Below are 17,809 nucleotides of genomic sequence, written 5' to 3' on the forward strand. Positions count from 1 at the left end.
ATCGATGAATATTGACAAAGTTTCACCGACAGCTAGGGCACGTTTAAGGCCTGCACAACGCAAAATTGATTAGTAGAGACAGTCATGGTTAACTTATTACATGTAAGTTCATCAGGTCCAAAGATATTCGAGGGTTTTGGCATTTTATTTATAGTTATTTTTTATTTCGTTTCCCCTATAAATTTAGTTGTAGTTCTAATTAGTTTTGAGGGCGGCCTTGTTTTTTTTTCAAAACCACTTAGTGTAGTTAGCTTTAGTCTTAGTTGTTTTCAACGAAAATGCCCCCCTCAATTTATTATTATTTGTTAACTAAAATATTATTGCTCAGGTCGGTATGAAAAAGCATCACACTTTATATTTACCTCGTATATTACTGTTATTCCTTTTTGCACGTACCTTTTATTTGTGCCGCACATAGAGGTGGTAGTTGGTCCGCGTAACATGGAGTCGCAGCTCCACTCCAATTTCGTCCAAATCATTCAGAATGTGTGTTGCAAGGTATCTCTCGCGGTTTAGTTTGCCCTTGTAAATGTAAAACTGTTGCCAAATACGCAGCCCTCCGAAGTACGCTTTTACTTACATTTCGCCGAAGACTCCAAAATGGTGTGTGACGTCGAGATGACGCGGTGGGAGGAAAATGTCATTACAAAGGGAGTAACTTTGTCCCCTTTGGTACAGCCTGTATCAAATCATTTTATAGAAAAAAAATCTGCAAAGATAACTCAGTTTTCTGTCCATTTCCCACTTTTTGTAAGTTATGCTTGTCCGGTGAGGTCAACCTTTACGAAGTCAAAAGAACCTTTGCGGGCCGTTGTGTGAACTTAAAAAAAAAGTATGATCGCCTCATATTACAGATATGCAACTGATGAATAACTACTTTTGAAATCAGAGGCCAGTAAAAACTGTTCAAATATTACTTTTATTGTAAAAGTGTGTTTTTTTTTTTGCAATATCTCATTTTTAAAAGGGAATAAAATTTGCAATTTTGATATTTGAGCAAGAAATTTGCATAAAATGTGGTAGGCCAGATCTGCCCACTTTTAACACCTCTGGTTTGGAAGAACGGCACTGACGTAAACCTGCAAGCTCTCACATCAACCTGCCACATCCCATCTAAGAATACTGTCTGCCTCGCCTCACACGTTGTCTGCAGTTTTATGCGACAAGGAAAGCTAAATAAATAACCAACAAATATAAAATACTTTTATACTGGCCTTGGAAAACAACACAAGTGTCGGAATGGATGTGCAGAGACAGAAATAGGCGCTTGCAGGAAGCCTTTCATGAGCAACTGTGTAATCTGAAGTCAAGTTGTCTATTCGCTGCTGCACTTCCCATGTAGTTTTATTTGTTTGAATGGGAAATACTCAATTTCATCAAATAGAACTATGAAAATTTGGACATTGTTGGATTCAAGAATATAAATCGACACTAAGGACACACCAGAGAACTGAAACAGAAAATAATTTTATTGGGATCTAACAATTAGCACTTTCTTTTCCCCACCTCTTTACACGCAGGGGAGACTTTGCCTCCCCCGACTGCATGGCTCTGCAATAGGCCACGTACAAAAACATTTTACAGGTTATACTGTGCAATATCCAAATTTTGCACCACAAAAAAAGCAAATAAATGAGCCATGCAACACAACAGAATGGTCAAGATTTCAACATCATAATACATAAAAATGTAATTTAAATGCATTATCCCCATTTTTTTTAAACAAATGTATAAAAGCTAAATACAGAGTTCTGGTGGCTAGCATTCGAACATACGGCATTGAATCACCTTCAAGTGAAAACTCTGAAAATTTGACATGATACGCAAGAGTTTTAATTCAAAAGCATTAGACAGTAAGCTAAAAAAGCTCAATAACCTCAATAGAATACTGTTCCATATCTTGTTTTATCTTCATGTTTTGGAGCTCTTTAAGACCTCCTTCAACTTTTCCGAGTTCAGAAAAAAGTCTCACCTGAAGATACACAAGGTCACAGGGTTAAAAGCAAGATACAAACCATGCTGCGTGCACTGACGAGAACAAGAAGGCCGTACCTGAGACTTAATAAAGCTGCGGAGGTTTTGTAGCAGGCCTTTGGCTGCTGGAGTCATGACTAGAACTGTGAAATGAGCATCCAACAACAAGCAAACCCAATCCATAATCTAAAAGCGAAGAGGAAAAAAAACAAAACACCCAAATGAATAATTTCTTAAAATTAATGTCATAACTGATATTTCTTTCTAGCTAATTATTGCGGTACACAAACAATATTGGCACTCCAAGATGCAACCAGAGTAATGCTTAGCATCAGTAAGGAACAAAAGTCAATACATCAATGACGTGTTTTTATTCAATTTGCATGTGAACCATCACAATGTAAGTTGCCAGTGTGTGTCGAGTCTGCAGCAAAAGTTTGATTCTCATTTCATATTAAATTGTATAATGATATATATTTTCATTGTAATTATTGGTACAGACCTGCGTCATACTGGGTGATCGATAGCCGTGACTCTGAGGAAAAGCATCTTGGTTGTATTTTAAGTAAAGGAAGTGCAGATACTGGAGGAAAAGCTGGATAGGATGAGAAAGAAGAGTCATCATTAAAAGACAAAACACTTGATACAGCAATGCTTGATTTAGCAATAACTACAAAACAATATACCATCATTTCTTAAGTATAATACACTCCCCTGCTACTTATGTATTATGCACTCCCCCAATTTGCTGGTACCTATGCACGAAAAAAATATATAAATTCTGTCATTAGCATTGTACTTCGATAGATTGATAGACATCAGCTATACCGGAAAGTCGGTACACGCTGTCTGTTTAGTGTAGCGTGCAACATCAGAAAGGTGGAGGTGCTATTGGGGGTCTGAGGGGCGCGCGCGGCCGATTCAACACGTGGAATCAGGTCGGGATGCCGGCACAAATGATCACAGTGGTAGGCAGTCGTTTTCCGGCCCGACGCGCCAAACCGACAGTTGGCCACGACGGCCAAAGGTCGGATTGGTGTGTTGAGGCCGCTAGGGTGAATTTCCAAACGCAATTGAAGGAATGGTGCTTTGAGTGCCAGTCAGCGCATTAATTTTAATATGTACAAATTTGTCGTGGGACCAAACAAACTATGAACAAAATAAAATGTGGTCCAGATCATTATCCTAGGAAAATATAATAAAACCAAGGAACTTACAAAAACGTGTTCAGGTGAAAGATCTTTCAAATGCGGTAGGAGGAGGTCATCGCTGTACGCCCTCTGTAGGACCTCATTTCTTCACAGTGCCAGTTAAGATTTAAAGTAACTTTTACACAATGTATAATTCTCAAGATTACATCATCACGGCCTGTAAAATCTAGTGTGTGTGTGTGTGTGTGCCAGTAAAAGGATACAATAAAACAGCCTTCTGCAAGCCAACTGGACAGCTTTCTCCCAATGGCGATTTTTTCTTCTGCTCCTCGTCGTCGCTCGCTTTTTTCATTGTGACATCCGAGTGGTCCTTCAAAGAGGAAGTGTTGGTAAAACCATTCTGAAAGCCAACTGGACCATACTCCCTGGAGGTCAGAGTCTCCATGAAGGAGAGGCTGTCAGGCTCCAGGTTCACTTTCTCTGCATCGCTGTCTGGCATACTGCAACAGAGTTTTGACTTAAATACATTTCATCTTATACTCCAGGGAAAAAGCTATTGATTTGTTTTCAACCAATTTGCAGTTAACATTACAATTCTACCTTATGAAGGCCTTCAGGCAGGTGCAGATGACCACTTCCGGGATGTCAGGGAAGAACTGTAAGCAGAGCTGACACAGGAAGTAATCCTTCTTTTCCAGGGCCAGCAATACGAGGTCAGGGCACGCGCTGAAAGGGAAATGCAGTTAGTGTCGTTCGTATCGGTAATAATGCAAAATATTTTTTCTATGTGACGATGGCGAAAATTAATCTATTGTGTATTTTAAGAACAATTTAATGCCTGTAATAATGCTGATTCAGTTGGACCTTGTGGAATCAACTGCAGACAATCTCATAGTAGAAATGTTTTCATGAGTTCAGCCAGTAGGAAATTCTATATTTACTTTAAATTGAAGCTTCTTGCATGTCAATAGCTCAAAAGAAAATAATTCAATATTTCAGTCATTTGATGCCCCATTGTAATTATTTGATCAGATTAAGTCAATACTTTATCGATGTGTAATTTTAGTGTGCAAGTGCAGTTAAAGGATGCATCCAAAGTCCTTACAAGAGAAAAAAAAAACTGACAAAATTTACTAACCTGTGGCACAGAGACTGAGTGTGTACTAGCTGTGCCAGCGTGGTCGGCGAATAGAAGGCAGTATCAGCCAAACTGCGGGACACCAGAGACGATGCCAGCTGTCCCACGGACTGATTGAGGTCCTGGATGTCTGATCTGGAAAAGAGGCCTTCCACTTCTTTCTGCACCTTCTCTACTGGTGCCGTCTATGTTACAAAAAAAAAAAGCTAGGAATTATTTTTTCATCTCAAAATCGCACAACGCGGGATATCCATCAATATTGGTAGGCAACTGCAACATCAAGACTTTCTGTCATTGTATAAGTATGGAATCAAAGTGTAGCTGATCCACAAGGAAATTACATTACACTATAAACTTTATCAACCATTCAACTTTTCCCCAAAGGGAGTACAGTCAGAAACATGCTTGACAAAAAAAACTAAAAGAAACAAACGAAAAATATTACCTTGATGAGCTCCAGGACTTGCTCGACTGTTAAACTGGGTGACTGACTCTTACGTGTAGTCCTCTGGAATGACAGTAGATAAATTAACAATCCGCCAATGAAGCCACAATAATATACAGGTGGCATAAAAACAAAATTAACAAAATGTTGCAGTCAAGCGCAGTTTAAAGTCTCTCAGCCAAACTGAACCATCATTTATATGATTTGAGATTGATAGCAACCAACTATCTGTCAAGTGAACTTAGAAAGTTACCATAATTTACATACCAACTTCCTGGTCTCTATTTTTCTTGAGGGCTGGGGTTTCTTTTCATGTAAGATGTTGTTCCAAGAAGGCACTGACGCTAGAGGTCTGGATTCTATCAAATTAAAAAAAAAAAACCTTCATTGTGCGACCAATCAGATGATGATAGTATTTTAATTACATATAAAAAACAGCATAGTCCCAGTCATGTCTCTGATATGAAGTTAAAAGTACAAATGCCCATGGCCAAAATGTACTCAGGCATGAATTTTGCTCTTGTAATTTATCATGTGCAATTTATTGAATATTTTAACTCACCTTCAGTCCTGGATTGCTTCAGTTTGCCCAAAGCGGAAGCAAGTGAAGATTTGGTGCATCCGTATGGAATAACAGACAAGGTCTTTCCATGTGGAATGAATAACTTGTTGGAATAACACCAGAGCTAAAAATAAGGGAGAAAAGGTAATTTAACAATAACGGATCCGTATGAATTCCAAGCTTGTAAACTGCTATAAAATTGTGAGGAGGGAGTGGTATCCCGATCACAGCGAGAGCAGAAGTGATGCTCTACCAAAGTCATACAGTCCTCCATCAGCACACAGCAGCTGGAAGGACAGGGAACATTGGCCCACGGTCCAAATTAAGACCAAGGAGGTCATTGTTCAAACACAAACTTGTTCATTGACTCCTCGGCCATGTTGCTAACATGCAAATCCAAAATCTTCACCACTTTTGAAAAATGAACATTTTATACATTCAGCTCTACAGATAATTAAAAAAACAAAATCCATGTTGTGTGTACCAACCTGTCCAAAGATTTTACCAGCAAGTTCTTTCCCTGCTTGAAGCGTCTGGAAATTGATATTCCAGATACAGAGGAAGTCTGAAAATGGAAAGACAACATTGAAGCTGACATACGTTAATTCATTCACAATGTTCATAAGTAAAAATGATGCTACATCAAGGTCTCTCTGACTCACTTAATAAATAAATAAATAGGAAGGCATTTTAACTAATAGCCATGAAATACTACAAGTGGATTTCCGCTATATGCAGGACAGTCTGGTCCCTTTCGCCCCACAAATAGGAGGGGTCCACTGTACTCTAAACAAATCTGACATGATTTTATGAAAATTAACTCCCGCAACAGGAACTGTACAATACTCACAAAGACGGAATCAGTTGCCCAAAAGGTAAGACAATTTCAATTTCTTTAAGTACTTTGGTCACTTTAACGCAAAAGTGAATTCCTGAACCAACCACAATTTCCGACTAAATGCAAAAAAGCAGGAGACTTTTTCCATTATCTTCAGGGAGATAACGTCATTTACCTTTACCAGTACCAGCCGAGGGGTGCGGAACGCCAACAACCGCAACATGGGCTTCATCGAGGAGGAGGGCAGAAGCTGCAGTCAACTGGTCCTCGTCGACAGAGAGAGCCAGCAGTAGATTACGGGGCAGTGGAAGGCTTTGAGACTCCTCATCGGTCCCCAGACCCCTCACAGAAATCAAACTCTGGCACACATGTCCATTAGGATCTGCATGAAAGAGAAATGACAAGATGCAGAGGAATCTCATCCACTTTGTCGATGTTTTTCATCAATAAATTCATCAGTCTCTGCAATAATGCCGTTTATCATCAAGCATGAGACTTACTGATTATTAGTCATTATGTCATCTTAATATCAAAATGCATGAAACTGGAAAAGAATATTTAAACTAAAAATTAAAAATGGATGCTTACAGAGGTAAAGCAGACGGATGAGTTCATCCCTGTAGGACACAGCGAAGCTGAGAGGGGAGAGGCTGGAATCTCCTCGTCCCAACTGGTACTTCTGCAGTATGTTTGGCTTCACTTTCTGCAGGTACAGAAAATTGTCCCCCTTCTAGAGAAAGACATTAAAATTTAGTAAAGGCCAATTAGGATCTAGAGAAAGACATTAAAATTTAGTAAAGGCCAATTAGGAAGCAAGGATTACCAAAAATAACAAGTACATAGATAACTATGACAAAAAGAATATTCTCGTCACGATTATTTGCTGGACTTTAGCGTTGTTTCCCACCAAGTACTCCCATGTGGTCAACTATGAATGACTGTGGATGTTGTGTCTACCGCACAAAATCTTTATGAAACATTTTGGTCATCTGTCGCTAAACAGAAGACGATAAAGCGTCATTCACTACGATTCTTTATGACAATTTTGAGTTTGGTGTTCTTATTTCTTGAACTACTCTTTACATTCTTGATGCCACAATCACCCCAAAAACCCCAGCCCAGATTTACTCTTCCAATAAGTAAGATGATACCTCAGCAGTTCTTAGTAGAAAATTAATTTTGGATAAAGACACGGCAAAATAAATGTGGTACCTTTTCTGTAGTGAAGATGACAAACTGCTCGGTGTCTGCCACTATGTTGGTGCTCCACCTGAAAACAGAAACAATTATCAAGACAGCGACACAACTGAAGAAAATTGTCATAAATACTGTGCGTTTCAAGAAGTATTTACATGGTAATGTAGCGTTATAGCATTGATACACTTACGATTATTAAAACAATAATTCATCAGCTACAACAATTTATATACGTGCACCGGATCTAATGAGCTGTATCACAATTGTTGGAAAAATATTACAGTTTGGTAAATACACTCCAACAACATTCTAGGAAGCCCGTAATACCTTGTATTCTTCACACACTGTAAGTAAAATACAGCACAGTCGGCCACAACAACTGCAATATTAACAGCTATACATTGGTACCGTGAGACCTGTATCAGAATATATCACAATCTATGTGCAAAGACAGATTATATGATACGCGATGCCAAATTGCCATGGCACACTGTTACCTGATGGTTTCATCAGGAGCCAACACTTCCTCCACAGTTTGCTGAGGATCTGAGAGAAGAGAATCAAGAAGTCTTACAGCTCCTCTCTGAAACAAGACCACAGGATCTCCGCCAGCAACACAGTGGACCCTCCAGATGTCCGACGACACCTTGGTAAAGTACAATGACTTATAAACACGACTATACAATACATATGAAATTGTAAGGTCAAGATACAGTATATGGCTTATTAAATAAAGCTATTATTTGAAATCTGAACTACATAATAATAGACAAAACGGCCATGTAAAAAAAAAAATACATTTGTGAGGAAAGCATACAAAAGAGGCGACAATCATACTTACAGTCGATTTAAATGTCTTATCCAAAAGAGCATCATCTTCCTTCCAGATTCTGATTACCTGAAAATCATACAAAATTAGAGATTACGTTTTGATGGACCCTGCTACTATATGACCTCAATTGCATGCTTAGATGCTTGCTAGTTGTATGCATGTGTGAGTGCAACAATAAATGTGTTAACCTTGTTGTCCGTAACAGTCACATATTCTTTAGTGTGTGTGTTGTAGACAGCTGGACAGGTCAAAAGGCTGCCTTGTTTTGCAGTCCAGCTTCCCAGTGGCTTCTGGTCTGAAACCTGACACACACACCCCAAAAAAACTTTAACACAATTTTTAGCGACAACAATGTCATATACAACATGGACTCTAAAAACAATTAACAGTCACACGGACACTGTGATCATACACAAACACCGATATTGTTGCAACATAGCTGCCACATTGAAAATATGCACAATGTTAAAACAATGCGATTTATGTATTCATTTGTATAACCTCTTTTGGAATGAGTTCGAAGAGTTGTGTTTAGTTTGCAAATGTTATCCTCGAGATTGTTGTTTCTGGCTGACATCAAATTGTACTTCCGCGCTACAGTGCCATCTGCCGCCTCTCATTAAATAATCAACACCGCTTGTCTACTTGATGCATTTCGCTTCTTTTGGTTGCATGACAACATTGCTGAAAAGAACCGAGGACGCCAACACGAGTTGAGCAGGTCTCACACTTCAGCTAGCTAGCTAGCCACGATTTGCTAGATGCTCCACGAACACGTGCAAAGTTACCTTGTAAAGAGTAACAAATCTGGAGGAGTTAGTGACGATTACATGGTCGCTATCCCTCTCCGCTTCGACGCCCTGAATGCTGGAATTAGTCAGATTCGGGGATGGAACTAGTCCACACAACGTGTATCCCTCGTACAACGCGGCCATGCTGGTCCAAGAGAGACGGGACTTTGGTCAATCTCGCGAGACTATGGGAACATGTGCAACGGTATTAGGAGCGAGTCACTCAGGGGTGGTTCGAAGAAATTCTCAGAGCGCGCCACGCGCTGGGTCGCACTGTCGGAAAGTCCTTGTGTTGTTCAAATTTGCCGTTCCATTTGTCAAAGTCCACCAAAAACGAAGTGCTTAAAATTATATTAAAAATTAAACAAAGTAGTAGCAAGATAAAAATTGAGGGTCGACCTCCCAGTTGAAGGGAGCGGTGGCTCTATTATTTGTACTATTTGCGGCTCCTGCATGATCTGCGGCGCATGCGCAGAAGAGCGCCAAGTAGGGCAGATACACTTGGACAAAATAAATACCTATCAATAAAACACACAGTTAAAACATATACAACTGATATATAATGTAATAATTCCACATGTACACATGAAGAGACATTTTTTTCAGCCATTACTCGTTAATAGCTGCCAAGACCCTGTGTGGTCTTACTGTTCCATCGCTATAAGTGCAAGTATGTGAAATCACTCAAGTCTCAAGTCAGCAATTTCATCAGCTATGGCGTGGGCACGACCGGCCCCATACCAACACAGCTGCGGTCTTTTGAACTTTGAGCTGATTACAGTCTGGACGATCCTTTTCCTGTTTGGCCCACCGGACACAAAGTCCAAAAACAATTTGAAATGCCTACTTGTTTGACCACAACACACCTTTGAGTGTTATTTTTATTTCACTAAATATAGTTAATTTTAAAAATCTTCTACAGAGGACATCACACACAGATTACGAATCACACACATATTAAGTCTCAAGGTGTGCTTTATTTTTCGATGCCGTGGAATTACAGTGATGTAATAATCACCATGAAAGAATGAATCTGCTAGTGCCTCAGCATTGTTCTATTTCTGAAGGAAGTGAACCAGAATGAAAGGTATAATCAATTCCGCTTGGCTCTAAAAAGAAACAGAAAGAATTGGTTAGACAATAGACAAAAGGTTTGGGTAGCTGTTGAGATGTTCTCAGTATTGTTTCTCAATGTAGTTCTATTGCATTTGAACAACCATTTGTGTGGGCAATTAATATATTCAGTATGCCTATGCATTACCTTCATAGCATTCAGGGATTTTGAGCTTTCCATCGATGCACTGAGTTTGCACAGCATAGCCACAATTGTTGACCTTGTCTAAACAGTAGACTGACACAACGTCATTATGGAAGACTTTGTTTGGCTGGAGGTCTCCAATCCAGAGTTTTTTTTCTTTGTATGATATTCTTCCTCTTCCTATGCCAATGCTACAAGGAGCTGTGGGTCCCAGAAATGACAAACACAGCAGGAGACAATAAATCACTTTGGGCACATGCAGAAAAACAACCATTTACATTCACATTTGCTTCAATGGACTATTTAAAGTCTACCTTTACAAGCTGGTTTTTCAGACCATTCTCCATTCTTCTGACACTCAATTTGGAAGCTTCCATCAAGCTTATAGTCACCATTGCAGCCATACTGCACCGTCTCCATGTAGTCGTAACGTCTCTGGTCGTTGCTGGACATGTAGCCATTGAAAATGTTCTCTGGTGGAGGGCACGTAACCACTGGAAGATTTTGGATACCATAGATTAAGCTTGAGAATGAAATATGCTTTACACCAATATTAAGTTTATCTGCTCATGGCACTTCCTATACCTCGACATTCGGGTGTCTTGGTCCACTTGCCGTTTGCCATGCACTCTGCATACGCGTTTCCAAAGAGGGCGTAAGGGCGCAGACATTTATATTTCCCATGGGTGCCAAAATACGTCGTGTTTCCACTTATCTTCTTGTTATAACTGATGAGACCAAACTTTGGGATTGGAGCAAGACCACAAGACACAGCTGAAAATCAAAGAGAACATATACTGTAACTGTAAATGCTATATGTATCAATTAATGTAAAAAATATTGGTATGAGTATGAATTGTTCACAAAAGGTGGCCATTTTGAAAATTTCATCACCTTTGCTCAGGGCTATGGTAGCAACCAACCACGCCTCACCTGTTTTGTGAAGCTGAGCCATGATTGGTAAATATCTGCTCCCTGAGCAACTGTGATGTAATTTCCAGTCAACGGAAGTGACAAAATGGCCGCCAATTGACATGGCTAAAAACAGGTGATTTTACTGCTTAACTCATATTCCACAAACGCAGTATTAATAAGAATGCCGTGTTTTGACAAGTGGGGCTGCATGGAACATAGTCTTGTAAAGAAATGGTTTTGGGTTGACTTCCCCTTTAATGGATTATTTTGCTGTGTTTCTAAATTTGAAGGAAATTAAGGAAGAAGGAAGGAAGTGGCGGACTCTCTACGTTTGCACTTTGGTACTGATGCGCTCCATGTTCCATTAGCTTGGCATTGAGCATTTTGGGCTCCAACGAGGGTGTACCTATGGAAAGAAAACACATAATACGTTAAAATGTTTTTTTTTTTCCGATTGGATGCCAAATACTATATAAATAAGCCACAACAGACACAATCGAATCTGCAAGGCTTGAAGTGATTCTGACCATACTTTACGTATCCCGACTGATCCATTGCAAACTGGGCTAACCGGTTGAGCAGGTTTCATCGGCTTACTGTATATTGATTGCTTCAGTTTACTGTCTATAGTGTAAATTGATTAACTGGCTGCTCCCTCTAAATTCTGGGCTAACCTCTGGGGGGAAAAAAATCATTTGCCCTGGTCATATCTCTCATGCATCACCAGTTCGGTTAACTTTGGAGGTTCCATTGAATTCACTGTAAAAGCATTTGGGGCATGAATGAATGCACATCAACAAACCCGTGAGGCTACTGGCGTCATTTATAACACGTCCTTCATTGGAATGTAACAAGAAATTCTCAATTTACCCCTCGTGACAGGTATAGTTGATCGTACTCTGGTACACCGTGTCCTCAAAGTACAGATTTCCATTGGACAGAGAGTGAGGATGAGGACAACGCTTCTCTACAAGATAGAACAGTATTATAGTAGAGAGTCGACATACAGCATGCAGTTAGCATCATCATTCAATGATTAATGCAAAAACATTGCGTCGGAAATCAATCTCATGTAACTGAAATCAGCATGTTCACACAGACTTTTTTTTTAAGAAAATGGTTACTTTTTTTTTTTGGTATTGTATAAAAACTAGCCAATTGACTGAATAGTTCTTACACAAAGGACATAATGATGTATCATATTTTTAAATGTGGATACAGCTGAATATTTGAAACAAAGTGTACCTAATAAAGTGTCTGATGATTCGGAACAAGTTTTAAGGACAACTTGATTCAATTTAAGAATATCCACAAAATTTCATATCTTAAAAATAACACGATGATCATGTCTACTACCTTCAATTTATACTCTTTAATATCACCATTAATTAACACAAATACAAGAACAAACGCCCAATATTCAGTGATGTAACCAAGACTCAGGTAATGTCTTGCCTAGATTGACGGTGCGTTGCAGAAAAAGAAAACGTCTATGAAGTGTGTATATTTGCAGTCTCATTCAATAACATTTAACTGACACCCACCAATGCACATTAATTTGGTTTCAGTCCACTTTCCGTTTTCACCGCATACAATCTTACGTGGACCCAAAATGGACGTGTATCCCAATTTACAAGACAGCGCTAACTCTGCGCCGGGCCTCAAATGGTTCTGCTGCTCTACTGCTTCAATGTTGGCGCCCAGTTCAGGCATTAAACATACTGCAAGGAAAAACACACAATTAGTGAGCATATTCTAGAGGGGGGCAATGCTCCTGCGTCCCCCCACCCCCCAAAAAAACATCAAAATATAAATACCGTTGTTTTCTTGTACTGTCGCAAGCGTAGAAAATGTGCCAAGGAGCCAAACATTGAGAATATATTCCAACCTGAGGAGAAAAGTGCAGAAATTCATGGCCTCTTTCCTGTGGTGACCAGTACACTTTCTGTCATGTGTGTTGACTTTGTCACTGCTGTTTGTGCTTCTCCAAATGTAAACAGATAAGAGAAGGACACGAGTTGCTGACAGAAGATCATTTGGTTTTGATATACACGACACCAAGAAGCAACATTGTAACAGTTTAAATTCATCACATCACCTTACAAAGAAATTGGAAATGCTTCCAACCTTGTGGGAAGAGATTGGGGTGGGGAAAGTGCTTAGAGGACTTTGGTGTTGAACAAATTGATCCCACTCCCCACATTTGGATTGAACTAAAATGGGTATTGTGAAGTCTCTTTAAGAATGGACACAAAAATCTCACTGACACGCTCCAATATTTTGTCATCTGTACGTGTACTTCGACCACCAGTGACCCTGGCAGAAAGAAAACAGCAATAAACTGAAATCTGTGTTACTGGAAGCTGTGACAGTGGGCTTCCCCTTTTGCTGCAACACTGTTACACAGTTATTAAGTAAATATAAAATCCTATATTTATGATGTTGATTTTAATCATTTTAATTATGGGACATTAACTGCCAAATTGTTAGATTTCAAGAGATTTTAGTGCGTTTTTGGCCCATATTATAGGTGGAAAGGTAGTCAATATTCAAAATAACTGTTTCCGAAAAACTTAATAATATATATAATCCATAATATAATCCATCCGTCCAGTGTCTAAACCGCTTATCCTCACGGGGATGCTGGATGAGTTGCCAGCCAATCGCAGGGCACACAAAGACAACCATGCTCACACTCATACCTAGGGACAATTTAGAGTGTTCGTATAAACCTAACATGCATGGTGAAGTCTACCTTTCGCCCAAAATCAGACGTCCATCCGGCTACACGTAAAAACAATGTAATTCTCTTGTTTTCCACACGATGGCGCCCTCATACAGCATTCCCAGGGCTTGCCCGTAACCGCGTCCTAACGACTACTGAGTCGCATGACAACAGGTAGAAAGAAACCACACTACACTCGAAGTGTTTATGCCGTTGACACACAAAACCCAGGATGTTTGTCTTCAAAATAAAAGTCATGCGTCATGAATCCACAGCTTTGCAATCGCCCCCATTTAACGCCCTCTGTATCATAAGACTTTGTCATGGTCCTCAAATACATTTTCCAGGCAGGCTTATATATGAAGTTTTACTTTATTCCCTCCATTTGAAAAGTGATCATAAACCTTTTACACGATACTTTTTACAAAATAGGCTCATTATTTTTTGGAAGCCAATAATAAGCGTCACTTTGTGTATATTGTAATTCTGTGAGATAAGGAGCATGCATTGTTGCCAAGGTAGCGCTTCCAGTCAGAGCCAGCCAGCCTAAGCCTCGATGGGGCCCCATGACCTGAAATTGGATTATGGGGCCCGCTGCCAATAATACTGATTATTGATCAATCATACCCCTACTGTGAAGCAGCAGTGTTACAATAATGGAGAGGGCTGGGGTTGATTTACACAACATTCCAAGGGATGAAGCACTCCCAAAAAACAAAGTCAAACAATAAAATAAAATGGTCACGTCGCGGGGCTTCCAGAATAGTTGGCTAAATTCATGCATTGGGCAGGCTGTGCTTCACGGCGCAGTGGCAGAAATTGAATCACTTTTAATTTGAAGGCAATACCGGATGTAGTGTTTATATTCGGCCGTGGCTGACTTGACGGCGCTCGGAGCTGACAGCGGCGGAGCCCAGTGGCAGCCACAAACGGGGAAAGCCCTCACTCACTCGCTCTCTCCAAGTCCACATCGTGTCTCTCTGCTCGCTCCCGATTCAGCTCCGAGCACGACACGACACCCGGAACACCGCGACAGGGAGCTTGCTTGCGTTCAACATGGCCGATACAAGTTTAAACGAGAAGTCCACCGAGGACGTGGCGAATAGGTTCGCTCGCAAAGGCGCCCTGAGACAGAAAAACGTCCACGAAGTGAAGAACCACAAGTTTACAGCCAGGTTCTTCAAGCAGCCGACTTTCTGCAGCCACTGCACGGACTTCATCTGGTAAGCCATCCGTCTCCGCCTCCACCCTCCCCGGCCACCTCCACGCATGCAGCCTGTTGCATATTGGATTGCAACTTTGCGCCCACGATTCTTCCTCCATGATCTTACGCAACTCCTCTTTGCAACTTTTAGCCACCTGATCCTGCAAATCTCACCAGCCTGTCGACTGAGCTGTCAAAAAGTAGACTTCCTCAGGGATCCCCGAGCCATATGGGATGGGCCGTGTTGTTTATTTTCCTATTTCAAGCCCTCAGAATGTGTAAACGTTGCCTGCATGTGCAGTTTGTTTTCCAATGGGGAAGTTCCCTGTTTGATTTGGACTCAAAAAAATAAAATAATTTAGCATTTCAGACATCATTTCCTGCAATGTTTCCTGCCAAAGCTGATGCGCATTTTTGAAAGTCCTAGAGTGCCCTTGCAGAGTTTTTCCAGTTTTTCCGTTGTTACGGTCACAATGGAGGGGGATTCTGTAGAAGACTGCTACATTGGAAACATTTTCATGTTTAATAGTGTGTGTGAAGAAAATATGAAAAAAGAAATACCCTGTGCTAAAGTACAGGGGCTGTCTTTGTCCACTCAGCTAGATCAAACGAAGGTGACTGTTTTAATTTATTCCAGGGTTTTATTATTATTTTGTTAGGGTAAAGATGAAAAAGTGTGATGCCAACCATGGAACTGAAAATACAACTTATAGGAAGTGGAATTCGGTCTTGGCTTCTGTCGCACCTGGCTAAAGTGACAGCAAGTATACATCAATAACAAATTAAATACGGGATGCACAGTGGAAATTGAGCTCTTGTAAATGTTGATGTGATGTGAGCCTCACATCCTAAAGGCTTCACTTTCCTCACATTTTTCACGTTTTGGAAGTTGCTGCATTTGTCGTTCTCTATATTACAGGGTGACGTGGCACAAATCATACGTAGTAATAGTAGACTTTTAAGTGACATAAATATTCCCTTAGCTGACATAGCTCCTTCCCGCAAGGTACATGACAGACTACGGAAGTGGTATTGGTGTGGTAGTATCGGAGCATTTTTATGTTTCCGCATATTAGTATAAATGTACAATATAGTCATCTTTATTTCCTGCTTGATTATTTTCTCTCCTAAATGTAAAGAAATGGACCAGTCTTTCCTAACAGGTCGTGTTCAACCTCAGAGGTTTTCCACCCATGTTCACAATCATCCTCTGTTGCAGGTGCTAGTATGAGCTCATGGCCTTTAGTGCTTGCAGTTTATGACCATGACAGTTTTACAGCATGGCATGTGCATTGCCTAACGGCACTCCTTAGTCCGTAGTCCAGAGAGCCAAACACGTCCTGCGGTTACGGAGGGTTACCCATTGTATCAATAGGAGCTGGGAAAGTCCACTTTGTTTTCTGGGAGGGACTCACTCACGTAACACACTGCAGCTAAGCAGACTGGACTTTTTAGCAGGAATCACACTGCACCAGTTCTCTGCATGAAAAAGCATTCTAGACTGAAAGAATGCCGAATGTGTGTACAGTGGAATCCCTGGACTTTGTAGTCTGGTGGTGAATGCTTGCTGGAGTATGTAAGGCTAGGTTAGCTTTAGTTTTAAAAGAAAGCCAGCAAACGTCTCAAGATTATTTGTTTCACATCATGCACATTTTTTGACCCATACATAATAATACCAATTGTTCTGATTAAAGAAAAATTACTTGCTGATTGTGTTAGTGAAAACTTTTTTTTTTTTGCTTCCACAGGGGCTTTGGAAAACAAGGATTTCAGTGCCAAGGTAAACCAAATTGTTTATTTGTGTGTGCGCGCGCGTGCACATGTAAAGTGGATTATGCCCAGTGGTTTGTGTGGTTGAATAAGTGGTCATGTATAAAGTAACTAAACAAATTTGGGATAGCGTTCAGAAAAATGTTGACAATATTTCACCCACCTCATATTGAGCTTGCGGTTCTGCAGGCACGGAACTTTTGTTTTCATACAACCTAGATAGTGTTTATTGTTCCTACAAACACGAAACATGTGGTCGGAAGAATGTGAGCCTCAGTCAACATTGTTTCCAGCTTGTTGTTGTATGGCCAGAACTGAATTTTGCAGGAAGTGGAGCAGAAAAGGCGCAACACACTGATACAATTTGAGGAATAATGAACTAGCGAGACATGCCAGCAGCGATGCTTGTCTGAGATGCTCATCCAGCAGAATGGAGTCCCTTTTTTGTACTTCTACATCCTCAGATGTGAGTCTGATTGGAGCCAATGACGGCGTTTTTTTCCCCCCTCAAAGTGCGATCACTAAGTATTGCCTTCATTGGTGTCTCAGATTGTCATATTTGTGCTAGGGATACACATTTGATGTTTGTTTTGACCATATGAAAAATTGATTTTTTTTTGTTGAGATTTCTTTTTGTGGGAGGGGAGGGGGGGGGGGGGGTAAAAAAAATACAGTGTTTTTCCCACTAATACAACTAACAAAACAAATATCCGTATTTCAGGAATTGTATGCAAATTATTTTGTATTTCGGGGCAAGTTATCCATGTGTGTTACGTCTTCTTTCGCCAGCAAAATGATGATTTTTTTGCCACCATTGCTTCACATCACACCTGACGGCGCCACACAGCATTGTTGCATGCTTTAGTTTACACAGAAGATCTTTAGACTTCATGTTTGGTTTGTGCTCTGACATGCAAAGTCAACTGTCAACCTTATCTAAACAAGTGCCTGCCAATCAAAATCATTTAAAATCATTGGATTAAATAAATCCTCAAAAAATTCAACAATT

The 17,809-nt window shown here is 40.2% G+C and overlaps 3 protein-coding genes across 4 annotated transcripts in view; 1 reads left to right on the top strand and 2 right to left on the bottom strand.

Moving 5' to 3' along the window:
* Positions 1-1,446: 1,446 nt before the first annotated feature.
* Positions 1,447-9,372, bottom strand: nol11 (nucleolar protein 11). Of its 2 annotated transcripts, none has more exons than XM_088303897.1 (18): positions 8,926-9,372; positions 8,326-8,439; positions 8,147-8,203; positions 7,803-7,951; positions 7,321-7,378; positions 6,697-6,835; positions 6,284-6,490; positions 5,759-5,835; positions 5,271-5,394; positions 4,976-5,067; positions 4,709-4,771; positions 4,264-4,448; positions 3,726-3,851; positions 3,389-3,625; positions 3,192-3,270; positions 2,477-2,569; positions 2,053-2,160; positions 1,447-1,972 (listed from the first exon to the last, which is right to left on the bottom strand). In XM_088303897.1, exons 1-18 carry the CDS (start codon positions 9,070-9,072, stop codon positions 1,859-1,861), a joined length of 2,169 nt encoding a protein of 722 aa, XP_088160023.1. In that variant the 5' UTR covers positions 9,073-9,372; the 3' UTR covers positions 1,447-1,858. The 2 variants fall into 2 exon arrangements, with proteins under 2 accessions (XP_088160023.1, XP_088160022.1); XM_088303896.1 differs by having other exon boundaries at positions 6,697-6,838; positions 8,926-9,370.
* A 550-nt stretch (positions 9,373-9,922) lies between these two features.
* On the bottom strand, positions 9,923-13,058 carry LOC148332436 (beta-2-glycoprotein 1-like). Its single transcript, XM_088303078.1, has 8 exons — positions 12,919-13,058; positions 12,646-12,822; positions 11,972-12,068; positions 11,431-11,507; positions 10,772-10,960; positions 10,501-10,680; positions 10,190-10,387; positions 9,923-10,037 (listed from the first exon to the last, which is right to left on the bottom strand). The coding sequence occupies exons 1-8, from the start codon at positions 13,013-13,015 to the stop codon at positions 9,973-9,975; spliced, it is 1,080 nt and encodes a 359-aa protein (XP_088159204.1). The 5' UTR covers positions 13,016-13,058; the 3' UTR covers positions 9,923-9,972.
* Positions 13,059-14,685: 1,627 nt separating this feature from the next.
* prkcaa (protein kinase C, alpha, a) overlaps positions 14,686-17,809 on the top strand; it is a 76,276-nt gene continuing 73,152 nt past the window's right edge. Inside the window, exons 1-2 of the mRNA XM_088301858.1 lie at positions 14,686-15,049; positions 16,779-16,810. Coding sequence (XP_088157984.1) covers positions 14,883-15,049; positions 16,779-16,810 — 199 coding nt within the window. The 5' untranslated portion in view covers positions 14,686-14,882. The remainder of the gene's footprint in view (positions 15,050-16,778; positions 16,811-17,809) is intronic.

The sequence above is a fragment of the Idiotropiscis lumnitzeri genome, chromosome 8 (genome assembly GCF_059441095.1).
Source record: "Idiotropiscis lumnitzeri isolate Australia: NSW breed Sydney's pygmy pipehorse chromosome 8, RoL_Ilum_1.0, whole genome shotgun sequence".
NCBI classification, from domain to species: domain Eukaryota; kingdom Metazoa; phylum Chordata; class Actinopteri; order Syngnathiformes; family Syngnathidae; genus Idiotropiscis; species Idiotropiscis lumnitzeri.